A 13375-nucleotide genomic window follows, 5' to 3' on the forward strand; every position below is an offset into this window, starting at 1 on the left:
ACAAGATGGAGGAAGAATAGGAACGAGAAGGAAAAAGCGGGGATTGTTTCACTGTTGCAACTTAGTGGTGCGACGATTAAATAAGCACTGAAAACAAAGGAAGCAACCAGAAAAAAAATGATGATCGCACAGGTTCATAGATCATTGAGTACATATATTTCTGAATAAAACAATTAGAATGGAGAAGGAGGCTGATTTATTCTACCGACAGCTGCCAAAAGTGGTAAGTAGCCGTCTACAATATATTCGATTTTTTTACCTGAAGACAATTAAGTTGATTTTTTTAGAAGTTTAAACGTTCATGTTAACTAGCTGACGTTAGCCGGCTTGGAGAAGCTGAGGTAAACGTTCAGCCTCCTATCGGTGGATTCATTGCTAAATATACAAATAAACACATTTTTTTCCAGTCTCTAAAAGACTACAATTTGTGTTTTGGGCGGTGCTTCGTCAAAGAGTTTTATAACTAACCCTAGACTAGAGCCTGCCTTCCAATGGGAGCAAATTAATCATAGTAGGCAGAGCAAGCAAGGTAGGCAGAGCCAAGCATGAGCTGGTGAGATCCTATTGGTGCATTCTAGCATTTATTTGCATATTTCCGTTAAGGAACGCCTACTTTGAAGTGCGCATGTGCAGTAACTCAAATCGCCCTTGCACTCTTTCTAAACAATTTTTTGAAACTTTTATTCAAAGGGTAAAGTCTACAAAACACAGTCCACTGTTACAGATTCTAGTTTTAGAAACAGGAAACTGTATGGAGATGTTCCGTACAATGAGAAAATTAGCAGAATGTCTGCCAAAATCCATCTAATTTCATCTTCTCCCACTGCCAGCCACTGGGCTTCCTCCATCACCATATTTGGGTGTGAGTGAAACGCCAACTGGATGCTTCACATTAATATTTGGCTCATTGTTCTATCTGTGTCTTCTTACTCTGGCCCCTGTCCCTTCCCCAAGGCAGGCTTCTTTGAAAAGGGGGTGGACACTAACAATCCTTTGGGCAAAACTGAATGAAAAAAATTATAAAATCAAATGTATTGGTCACATACACATGTTTAGCAGATGTTATTGTGGGTGTAGTGAAATGCTTGTGCTTCTAGCTCCGACAGTGCAGTAATATCTAACAAATAATATCTAACAGTTTCACAACATATACCCAAAATACACGTAAATCTATGTAAGGAATGGATTAAGAATATATATACATATATATCAGAGCAGCATTGGACTAAAATACAGTGGCATAGTATAGAATCTGTCTCTTATACACATCTAGATGTGTATAAGAGACAGGCTCTGGCCCCGATCCTCCACAAAGGCTGGCTTTTTGAAAAGGAGGCGGACACTACCGTAATAACAATCCTTTGGGCAAAACTGAATGAAAAAAATTATAAAATCAAAATTATAAAATCACCACTTTCTTTTAAGAATGTGAAATGTCAGAATAATAGTAGAGAGAATGATTTATTTCAGCTTTTATTTCTTTCATCACATTCCCAGTGGGTCAGAAGTTTACATACACTCAATTCGTATTTGGTTGCCTTTACATTGTTCAACTTGGGTCAAACGTTTCAGGTAGCCTTCCACAAGCTTCCCACAATAAGTTGGGTGATTTTTGGCCCATTCCTCCTGACAGAGCTGGTGTAACTGAGTCAGGTTTGTATGGCTTCTTGCTCGCACATGCTTTTTCAGTTCTGCCCACAAATTTTCCATATGATTGAGGTCAGGGCTTTGTGATGGCCACTCCAATACATTGACTTTGTTGTCCATAAGCCATTTTGCCACAACTGTGGAAGTCTGCTTGGGGTCATTGTCCATTTGGAAGACCCAATTGCGACCAAGCTTTAACTTCCTGACTGATGTCTTGAGATTTTGCTTCAATATATCCACATCATTTTCTTGCCTTATGATGCCATCTATTTTGTGAAGTACCCCCACAACATGATGCTGCCACCCCCATGCTACACGGTTAGGATGGTGTTCRTTGGCTTGCAAGCATCCCCCTTTTTCCTCCAAACATAACGATGGTCATTATGGCCAAACAGTTCTATTTTTGTTTCATTAGACCAGAGGACATTTCTCCAAAAACTATGATATTTTTCCCCATGTGCAGTTGCAAACCGTAGTCTGGCTTTTTCATAGCGATTTTGGAGCAGTGGCTTCTTCCTTGCTGAGCGGCCTTTCAGGTTATGTCAAGATAGGACTTGTTTAACTGTGGATATAGATACTTTTGTACCTGTTTCCTCCAGCATCTTCACAAGGTCCTTTGCTGTGTTTCTGGGATTGATTTGCACTTTTCGCACCAAAGTACATTCATCTCTAGGAGACAGAACGAGTCTCCTTCCTGAGCGGCATGACGGCTGCGTGGTCCCATGGTGTTTATACTTGCGTACTATTGTTTGTACAGATGAACGTGGTACCTTCAGGCGTTTAGAAATTGTTCCCAAGGATGAACCAGACCTGTGCAGGTCTACAATTTTTTTCTGAGGTCTTGGCTGATTTCTTTTGATTTTCCCATGATGTCAACCAAAGAGGCATTGAGTTTGAAGGTATTCCTTGAAATACATCCACAGGTACACCTCCAATTGACTCAAATTATGTCAATTAGCCTATCAGAAGCTTCTAAAGCCATGAAATCATTTTCTGGAATTTTCCAAGCTGTTTAAAGGCACAGTCAACTTAGTGTATGTCAACTTCTGACCCACTGGAATTGTGATACAGTGAAATAATCTGTCTGTAAACAATTGTTGGAAAAATTACTTGTGTACTGCACAAAGTACATGTCCTAACCGACTTGCCAAACTATAGTTCGTTAACAAGAAATTTGTGGAGTGGTTGAAAAACAAGTTTTAATGTCTCTAACCTAAGTGTATGTAAACTTCCGACTTCAACTGTATTTCAGTCCAACAGGTTTGTACTCTAACTTCTTGCGTGTCATCCTCTCTTCTCTACCCAGGAGCTTCATGCCCATCTCAATGGCTCTGTCAGCTTATCAACCATCGAGAAACTCGTGGCTCGAAAGCCTCATCTCAACATCGAACACGGCATGACTGCTATTCGCAGTGGTCAGCGGAGGACACTGGATGAGTACGTATGACAGAATTGATTGTTTGTTTCTTTTTCTGAGTCCATAGTGCATTCTATGGCACTTGTCATACAATATAATGTATGGCACTTGTCCAACTCATTCCACGGAGGGCAGAGTGTCTGCGGATTTTCGCTCCTCCCTTGTACTTGATTTGAATTAAGGTTACTGATTAGTAAGGAACTCCGTTAAATTATTACCAAGCTGCAATGYTGGGACACAGTATAGATGAATGTTCAATCATTAAAGGGATATTAACAGCACTCTTAAAAATGTTGTAAAGAGGAAGCTTTGCTAGCATAAAACCCACATGGAAATGAGATWRCTGCTTACAAGCTAAAATTAAAGCAGGAAGCACCAGTGACTCGGTCTGTAAAAAAAGTGGTCAGATGAAGCAGATGCTAAACTACAGGACTGTTTTGCTATCACAGACTGGAACATGTTCCGGGATTCTTCCGATGACATTGAGGAGTACACCACATCAGTCACTGGCTTTATCAATAAGTGCATTGAGGACGTCGTCCCCACAGTGACTGCACGTACATACCCCAACCAGAAGCCATGGATTACAGGCAACATTCACACTGAGCTAAAGGGTAGAGCAGCCGCTTTCAAGGTGCMGGACTCTAACCCGGAAGAAGAAATACAAGAAATCCTGCTATGCCCTGCGACGAACCATCAAACAGGCAAAGSGTCAATACAGGGCTAAAATTGAATCATATTACACCTGCTCCGACGCTCGTCAGATGTGGCAGGGCTTGCAAACTATTACAGACTACAAAGGGAAGCACAGCCGCGAGCTGCCCAGTGACACAAGCCTACCAGACGAGCTAAATCACTTCTATGCTCGCTTCGAGGCAAGCAACACTGAGGCATGCATGAGAGCATCAGCTGTTCCAGACGACTGTGTGATCACGCTCTCCGTAGCCGACGTGAGTGAGACGTTTAAACAGGTCAACATACAAAAGGCTGCGGGGCCAGACGGATTACCAGGACGTGTGATCCGGGCATGTGCTGACCAACTGGCAGGTATCTTCACTGACATTTTCAACATGTCCCTGATTGAGTTTATAATACCAACATGTTTCAAGCAGACCACCATAGTCCCTTTGCCCAAGAACACTAAGGCAACCTGCCTAAATGACTACAGACCCGTAGCACTCACGTCCGTAGCCATGAAGTGCTTTGAAAGGCTGGTAATGGCTCACATCAACACCATTATCCCAGAAACCCTAGACCCACTCCAATTTGCATACCGCCCAAACAGATCCACAGATGATGCAATCTCTATTGCACTCCACACMGCCCTTTCCCACCTGGACAAAAGGAACACTTATGTGAGAATGCTATTCATTGACTACAGCTCAGCGTTCAACACCATAGTACCCTCAAAGCTCATCACTAAGCTAAGGAGCCTGGGACTTAACACCTCCCTCTGCAACTGGATCCTGGACTTCCTGACGGGCCGCCCCCAGGTGGTGAGGTTAGGTAGCAACACATCTGCCACGCTGATCCTCAACACTGGAGCTCCCCAGGGGTGCGTGCTCAGTCCCCTCTTGTACTCCCCTCTTGTACTCCCCTCTTGTTCACCCACGACTGCATGGCCAGGCCAGGCCCGACTCCAACACCATCATTAAGTTTGCAGACGACACAACAGTGGTAGGCCTGATCACCGACAACGACGGGACAGCCTATAGAGAGGAGGTCAGAGACCTGGTCGGGTGGTGCCAGAATAACAACCTATKCCTCAACMTAACCAAGACTAAGGAGATGATTGTGGACTACAGGAAAAGGAGCACCGAGCACGTCCCCATTCTCATCGACGGGGCTGTAGTGGAGCAGGTTGAGAGCTTCAGATTCCTTGATGTCCACATCAACAACAAACTAGAATGGTCCAAACACACCAATACACTCGTGAAGAGGGCACGACAAAGCCTATTCCCCCTCAGGAAACTAAAAAGATTTGGCATGGGTCCTGAGATCCTCAAAAGGTTCTACAGCTGCAACATCGAGAGCATCCTGACCGGTTGCATCACTGCCTGGTACGGCAATTGCTCGGCCTCCGACCGCAAGGCACTTCAGAGGGTAGTGCGTACGGCCCAGTACGTCACTGGGGCAAAGCTGCCTGCCACCGAGGACCTCTACACCAGGCGGTGTCAGAGGAAGGCCCTAAAAATTGTCAAAGACCCCAGCCACCCCAGTCATAAACTGTTCTCTCTACCACCGCATGGCAATCGGTACCGGAGTGCCAAGTCTAGGACAAAAAGGCTTCAACAGTTTTTACCCCCAAGTCATAAGACTCCTGAACAGGTAACCAAATGGTTACCCAGACTATTTGCATTGTGTGCCCCCCCCCCCCTCTTTTACGCTGCTGCTACTCTCTGTGTATCTTATATGCATAGTCACTTTAACTATACATTCATGTACATACTACRTCAATTGGCCCGACCAACCAGTGCTCCCACACATTGGCTAACCGTGCTATCTGCATTGGGTCCCACCAGCCGCCAACCCCTCTTTTTACTCTACTGCTACTCTCTGTTCATCATATATGCATATTCGCTTTAACAATACCTACATGTACATACTACCTCAATAAGCCTGACTAACCGGTGTCTGTATATAGCCTTGCTACTCTTATTTGAAAATTAATTAATTGTTGTTTTATTTCTTTACTCACACACACACATACCTTTTTTTCACACTGTAAGTAAGCATTTCACTTGAAGGTCTACACCTGTTGTATTCAGCGCACGTGACAAATAAACTTTGATTTGATTATTGTGAGTGTAGCGAAATGCTTATGCTTCTAGATCCTACAGAGCAGCAGTATCTAACAGGGAATATCAAACAATTCCACAACAAAACCTAATTCACACAATCTAGTAAAGGAATGGGATGAGAATATATAAGTATAAAATATATGGATGAGCAGTGACAGAGCAGCTAAGATGCAATAGATAGTGAAGGATACAGTATAGTATATACAGTTGAAGTCGGAAGTTACATACACGTTAGCCAAATACATTTAAACTCAGTTTTCACAATTTCTGACATTTAATCAGAGTAAAAATCCCTGTCTTAAGTCAGTTAGGATCACCACTTTATTTTAAGAATGTGAAATSTCATAATAATAGTAGAGTGATTTATTTCAGCTTTTATATATTTCATCACATTCCCAGTGGGTCAGAAGTTTACATACACTCAATTAGTATTTGGTAACATTGCCTTTAAATTGTTTAACTTGGGTCAAACGTTTCGGGTAGCCTTCCACAATCTTCCCACAATACGTTGGGTGAATTTTGTCCCATTCCCCCTGACAGAGCTGGTGTAACTAAGTCAGGTTTGTAGGCCTGCTTGCTCGCACACGCTTTTTCAGTTCTGCCCACAAATTTTCTATTTGTGATGGTGACTCCAATACCTTGACTTTGTACTGAGACCAGAACTGAGGACCCCGATCGTAGACCATGTCTACCGGGAGTCCATGGATCCGGAAGACATGCTGCACCATAAGCTGGGCCGTCTCCTTGGRAGAAGGTAGTTTGGGGAGAGGGATGAAATGGGCGGCCTTGGAGAACCGATCGATTACCGTCAGAATGACAGTGTTGCTATCAGACGGAGGGAGCCCAGAGATATGAGACCAGGGACAATGAGGGACTGGTAGCGGCTGAAGGAGGCCAGAAGGAGCTTGCCATGTAGCCTTGTTCTGAGCACACACAGTGCATGCGGCGACGAAGGCAGAGACGTCAGGAACCATTGTAGGCCACCATAAACGTTGTCGGAGGAAMGCTAGTGTACGATGGGACCCTGGATGACAGGTCAGCCTGGAGGAATGAGCCCATTCCAGGACCCGTGACCGGACTGGGTTAGGGACAAACAGCCGGTTAGCTGGACCCCCTTCAGGTCCAGGCTGGGAGCGTTGCGCCTCGCAAACCAGGTTCTCAATACCCCAATCCACAGCGGCAGCAAGGCATGAGGTAGGAAGAATGTTTTGGAGGTCGAGGGTGTGGCAGAGGAACTGGATAGGCGGTAGGAAATGGTGAAGTTGAATCTGGTAAACAAGAGGGCCCACCGGGCCTGCCTGGATTTGAGGCGCTTGGCTGTACATAGATATTCCATATTCCGTTTTTATGGTCGGTCCAGACCAAGAATGGCTGTTCTGCTCCTTCCAGCCAGTGCCTCCACTCTTCCAACGCCATCTTAACCGCCAGGAGTTCTGGGTTGCCTACATCGTAGTTCCTCTCTGCAGGATTGAGACGATGAGACAGGAAGGCATAGGGATGAAGCTTTTGGTCCTGTGTAGATCGCTGGGACAGGATGGCCCCCACTCCAACATCCGAAGCAACAACTTCCACCACAAATTGACACGAGGGGTCCGGATGGATGAGGAACCGATGTGAACCGATGCTTCAGGTCAACAAAGGCTTTGTCGACAGCTGGAGACCATTTGAACAGTACCTTGGGAGAGGTGAGTGCCGAGAGGGGGGCCCCCAGGGTGCTGTAATCCCGAATGAAACGGCGGTAGAAGTTAGCAAAACCAAGAAACCGTTGCAACTGCACCCTGGACGTTGGTTGAGGTCAATCCACCACTGCTTTCTCCTTTCCAGGAGCCATCTGAACATTGCCCTCAGCAATGACACATCCCAGAAAGGTGATAGTAGAGCGGTGGAKCTCACACTTCTCGGCTTTCGCAAACAATTGGTTCTCCAGGAGGCGCTGAAGGACCTGTCTGACACYAAGTACATATTCTTGGGCAGATTGGGAAAAAAACACTATGTCATCAAGGTAAACAAACACAAAATGGTTTAGCATGTCCCGGAGCACATCGTTGACCAAAGCCTGGAAAACAGCGGGGGCATTGGCAAGTCCAAATGGCATGACCTGGTACTCATAATGTCCACTGGCTGTGTTGAAAGCTGTCTTCCACTCATCCCCCCCACGTATCCAAACCAGGTGGTAGACATTCCGAAGGTCTAACTTGGAAAACATGGTAGCCCCCTGGAGAGTTTCAAACGCCGAGGAGAGTTAGGGGGAACGATATTTAACCTGAATGTCGTTAAGTCGCCTGTAGCCAATGCACAGACGCAGGGTCTTGTCCTTCTTCTCCACAAAGAAAAACCCTGCGCCGGCAGGAGATGCAGACGGACGGACGGCCCAAGTGGCCAGAGACTCCTCTATGTGTTCCTCCATAGCTTTGGTCTCTGGTCCGGATAGAGAATACAATCGACCCCAAGGTGGTGTAGTGCCTGGGAGAAGATCAATGGCACAGTGATAAGGACGGTGCGGGGGAAGGGAAGTAGCACATGCCTTACTGAACACTTCCAGGAGGTCATACCAGTAACCCGTAATTGAACAGGCACAGTACTATGGGTGACTCTACCTATAGAGCGGCTGTCCAGTGCCCTAGTATCCATGGGAACAGAGAGGGGCTTAGTGGGAATACCAAGCTCCGAAGCAATAGTGGCATCCATAAAACTTTCATCAGCCCCAGAGTTAATGAGCACTCGGAGAGACTTAGATTGGTCTCCCCACAGCACAACCCCAAAAAAGGGTGTGCGGGTGATGGGAATTAGGGAACTCCCAGTCTGACTCACCATAGTGCTGGTACCTACTAGAAACAAGGGTTTCCTAATAGGGCAGGCAGCTATAAAATGTCCTGCCCCTCCACAGTACAGACAACAGTTATTGTTCATCCTCCGTGAGCGTTCCTCAACTGATAACCTAGCTCTTCCCAACTGCATAGGCTCAGGAGAATCCAACTCACCCATCGTAGATTCAAGAGAGCACTCGAATCCTCTCGGAAAAGCTGCCTTTGGAAACTTCCGGATTCCCTCGAAGGTGAATGAGCCATAGCGGGTGCACGAGAGTGCCCGAGACCAGACCTCCTCTCACTCCTACGTTCCCTTAGGCGTCCATTGATTTTGATGGTTAGGGCGATAAGGGAGTCGAGGTCCACCCACAATTCCCGAGCAGCTAGCTCATCCTTTACCTCCTCAGGTAATCCGTGTAGAAAAGTATCGAAAAGAGACTCTGGATTCCAGGCACTCTCGGCGGCCAACGTGTGAAAATCAACCGCGTAGTCTGCCACACTACGGGAGTTGACGTAAGTCAAGCAGTTTACTGGCCGCCTTTCTCCCGGATAACGGAGACTCAAATACCTTTCTCACCTCTGCCATAAATTCCTCCAGATGACCACAAATGGCAGATTGGAGAGCGCCCTTCCCGACATTAGCGTAATAATATACGCCATCTTCAATCGGTCTGAAGGAAACGAAGATGGTTGTAGCTCAAAAATAAGCGAGCACTGAGAAAGAAAGCCCCAGCAGGTACCAGGATTCCCCAAATAACGCTCCGGAGGAGGTATGCGGGGTTCTCCGGGATAGGCTMTACAAACTCACCACAGAGAGGAAGAAAATTACTGGGTGATTGGGGTTTTTCAAGGGTGGCAGTCAGCCTTTGAGCTAACTCCCTGATTTGCTCCATAATAGCATTTAACCCATGATCGTGGCGTTCCGTCAAGGAACTGAGCCCTTGCAAAAGGCCCTGTAACAACTCCTCATGTCTCCCAATGGTGGCTCCATGCAGGGAGACAGCGTGGCGGAGCTGGTCCAAGTCTGCTRGGTCTGTCATGGGCAGTTCGTACTATCATGACACAAGACGAGACCCAGATGCAGACACAGGAGGCAGATGATTGGAGTCTTACAATGTTTATTAATCCAAAAGGAGTAGGCAAGAGAATGGTCGTGGACAGGCAAAAGGTCAAAACCAGATCATAGTCCAGAAACAGATAAGGGTCAAAACCGGGAAGACAGGAAAAATGAGAATAGCAAAAAGCAGAAGAATGGGAAAAACACTGGTTGACTTGGAAAACATACAAGATGAACTGGCACAGAGAGACAGGAAACACAGGGCTAAATACACTGGGGAAAATAAGCGACACCTGGAGGGGGTGGAGACAATCATAGGGACAGGTGAAACAGATCGGGGCGTGACAGAGTCAGGTTTCGTCAGTATGTACACTACCAGTCAAAAGTTTGGACACCTACTCATTCAAGGGTTTTTCTTTATTTTTACTATTTTCTACATTGTAGAATAATAGTGAAGACATCAAAACTATGAAATAACACATATGGAATCATGAAGTAACCAAAAAAGTGTTAAATCAAAAAATATTTGAGATTCTTCAAGTAGCCACCCTTTGCCTTGATGACAACTATGCACACTCTTGGCGTACTCTCAACCAGCTTCATGAGGTTGTCACCTGGAATGCATTTCAATGAACAGGTGTGCCTTGTTTAAAGTTAATTTGTGGAATTTCTTTCCTTCTTAATGTGTTTGAGCCAATCAGTTGTGTTGTGACAAGGTAGGCGTGGTATACAGAAGATAGCCCTATTTGGTAAAAGACCAAATCCATATTATGGCAAGAACAGCTCAAAGAGAAATGACAGACGATCATTACTTTAAGACATGAAGGTCAGTCAATCTGGAAAATTTGTGCAGTCGCAAAAACCATCAAGCGCTATGATAAAACTGGCTCTCATGAGGACCGCCACAGGAAAGGAAGACCCAGAGTTAACCCAGAAGATAAGTTCATTAGTTACCAGCCTCAGAAATTGCAGACCAAATGAATGCTTCACAGAGTTCAAGTAACAGACACATCTCAATATCAACTGTTCGGAGGAGACTGCATGAATCAGGCCTTCATGGTTGCTGCAAAGAAACCACTACTGAAGTACACCAATAAGAAAAAGAGACTTGCTTGGGCCAAGAAACATGAGCAATGGACATTAAACCTGTGGGATTTTTGGTTCCAACCGCTGTGTCTTTGTGAGACGCAGAGTAMGTGAACGGATGATCTCCGCATGTGTGGTTCCCACGGTGAAGCATGGAGGAGGAGGTGTGATTGTGTGGGGGTCCTTTGCTGGTGACACTGTCTGTGATGTTCTTAGAATTCAAGGCACAGCCATTATGACTACCACAGCATTCTGCAGTGATATCCCATCTGGTTTGCGTTTAGTGGGACTATCATTTGTTTTTCAACAGGAAAATTACCCAAAACACACCTCCAGGCGGTGTAAGGGCTATTTGACCAAGAAGGAAAGTGATGGAGTGCTGCATCAGATGACCTGGCCTCCACAATCACCCGACCTCAACCCAATTGAGATGGTTTGGGATGAGTTGTACCGCAGAGTGAAGGAAAAGCAGCGAACAAGTGCTCAGCATATGTGGGAACTCTTTCAAGACTGTTGGAAAAGAATTCCTCATGAAGCTGCTTGAGAGAATGCCAAGAGTGTGCAAAGCTGTCATCAAGGCAAAGGGTGGCTACTTATACACTAACACTTTGTTTGGTTACTACATGATTCCGTATGTGTTATTTCATAGTTTTGATGTCTTCACTATTATTCTACAATGTAGAAAAGTCAAAATAAAGAAAAACCCTTGAATGAGGTGTGTCCAAACTTTTGACTGGTATTGTATGTTAGCTGGTTATTGTTAGCTCAGGCTGTGAAGTGTCGTCGCTTTAGCCAGTGGCTAAACTTGGATCTTCTTTTGAAAGTGTTATTCCATCATAGCAGGGCTCCAGACTTACATTTTCCCCTGGTGGCACTGCACACATTTCCGCAGCTTCACACTATAGAATACATTTGAGTCATCTTATAAAGTCATTCACAATGCTTTATTAAGAGGTCTAATAGACTACTGAGATCGTATTCAATAAATACYTTGTTTCATCTAACATGTCCAAGCAGGAATGCGTGATCAAAAATATTTTGATATGCAACCTAATCCAGTGATGGTCATGAATTTTGGGTTGACAATTAGGCAATATTTTACTGTCAAAGTAGGGCTCCAGAATTTGCAGATTTTTTTGGTTCAATAGAGATGAATTTGCCTTCATTTTTTTGTGCAATAATATTATATATAGGCCTAATTCAATTGGTGCTAATTCACCACCTGTGTAAGTGAAAAACTCAAAACACATTAGCTAAATCGCTAATTCTAAATATAACATCTACTGCTAGCAGCCATGTATTKATCTAACAGTAAATGTAATGTCCTAAAAAAAACTTTGCAATGAGGCCTGGTGCACTCGCGATGGCCGATGCCAAATTTCACGCTCTTCGTATTTCAAAGCCATATCAGATATCGTGATTGTAAAACAGTGTGCTTTGAGATCTGGTTGCACACCATAATCACAGATGTGACCATGAAACTTGACAGATCTTTAAAAAAAAGTGGTACTCTTTGAGAGTCAGCTTCAGGTTGTGTGTTGACAGAACACCATCTGGAGGCATTCAAGAGCTAGCTGCTCAGTAGGGGCAAAGACCATTGGGTCATCAAGGTAGCACAGTAGGCTTGTGAAGTTCTCATCACCGAATATGGACGTCATCATGCGCATGAACCTCGCTGGACTGTTCAAAAGGTCCTGCGGTAACCTACTGAGTCCAAAGGGTGATGAAAACCCTGTGTACCTTTTGTCTTCTTTGTGTAAAGGAACCTTAATGAAGCCTGACGTGAGATCGATTGTCGAGTAGAAAACATTTKCGCAGAGTGCAGCTAGGTGTGCATCTCTTTCTTTGTTCTTGATGGGGTGTTGTAGCTCTGTGCGCAGTGCACATTAGACTGGATACTGTCAGACTCTGGTAAGTCCTCTACTGTAATGCAAGGAGACACATCAGCAATTTTTGCATTTCTCCTCAGAACGATTGTCTCGTTTGTAAGATTGACTATTTTCAATTGGATAGAACCATCTACCCATAATGGAGTGATAACCCTCCCTACCAGTATGTGTTTTGGTCTGGACTTGGATTGAGTGGGTTCAATGATCACTGTGCGGCTTAATGATATAACTGCAGACGCAGGTAAATTGCCCTAAACAAGATGTTCACTCTGTGGCTGTAATGTAACCCCTTGCTTGAGCTTGACTGTACCTATTCTTTCTGACACAGACTCACATCTCAACCTCTCTGAATTGGAAAGAAGTGACATAAACTGACAGTGTTCTTCACTTTAATTATTGTCAGGCAAGGACATGAGTCTCCAGTAACTGTTTCTTTTTGAAGCTCTATCAGTTTCTTTATGGCGTTGCTCCTCTTTGGACCTGTCTCTTATACACATCTAGATGTGTATAAGAGACAGGGTCTTGCGTCCTGGGACAGGCCCTTTTCTGCTCTTCCGGGAAAAAAACCCGCCCGGGTTTTCTATCACCAAACCAGCTTACCTCGATAACGAGAGGGTCAAGGTTTGAGAGGAGACCGAGCTTACCTCAATTACGAGATGACTTAAGGTTGC

At 44.9% G+C, this 13375-nt stretch overlaps 1 protein-coding gene across 1 annotated transcript in view; it reads left to right on the forward strand.

Moving 5' to 3' along the window:
* Window positions 1–13375, forward strand: part of mapda (N6-Methyl-AMP deaminase) — a 17194-nt gene continuing 3819 nt past the window's right edge. The window contains exons 1-2 of the mRNA XM_023970831.2: window positions 1–223; window positions 2954–3084. Coding sequence (XP_023826599.1) covers window positions 179–223; window positions 2954–3084 — 176 coding nt within the window. The 5' untranslated portion in view covers window positions 1–178. The remainder of the gene's footprint in view (window positions 224–2953; window positions 3085–13375) is intronic.

Source organism: Salvelinus sp. IW2-2015, linkage group LG26, assembly GCF_002910315.2.
Source record: "Salvelinus sp. IW2-2015 linkage group LG26, ASM291031v2, whole genome shotgun sequence".
NCBI lineage: Eukaryota > Metazoa > Chordata > Actinopteri > Salmoniformes > Salmonidae > Salvelinus > Salvelinus sp. IW2-2015.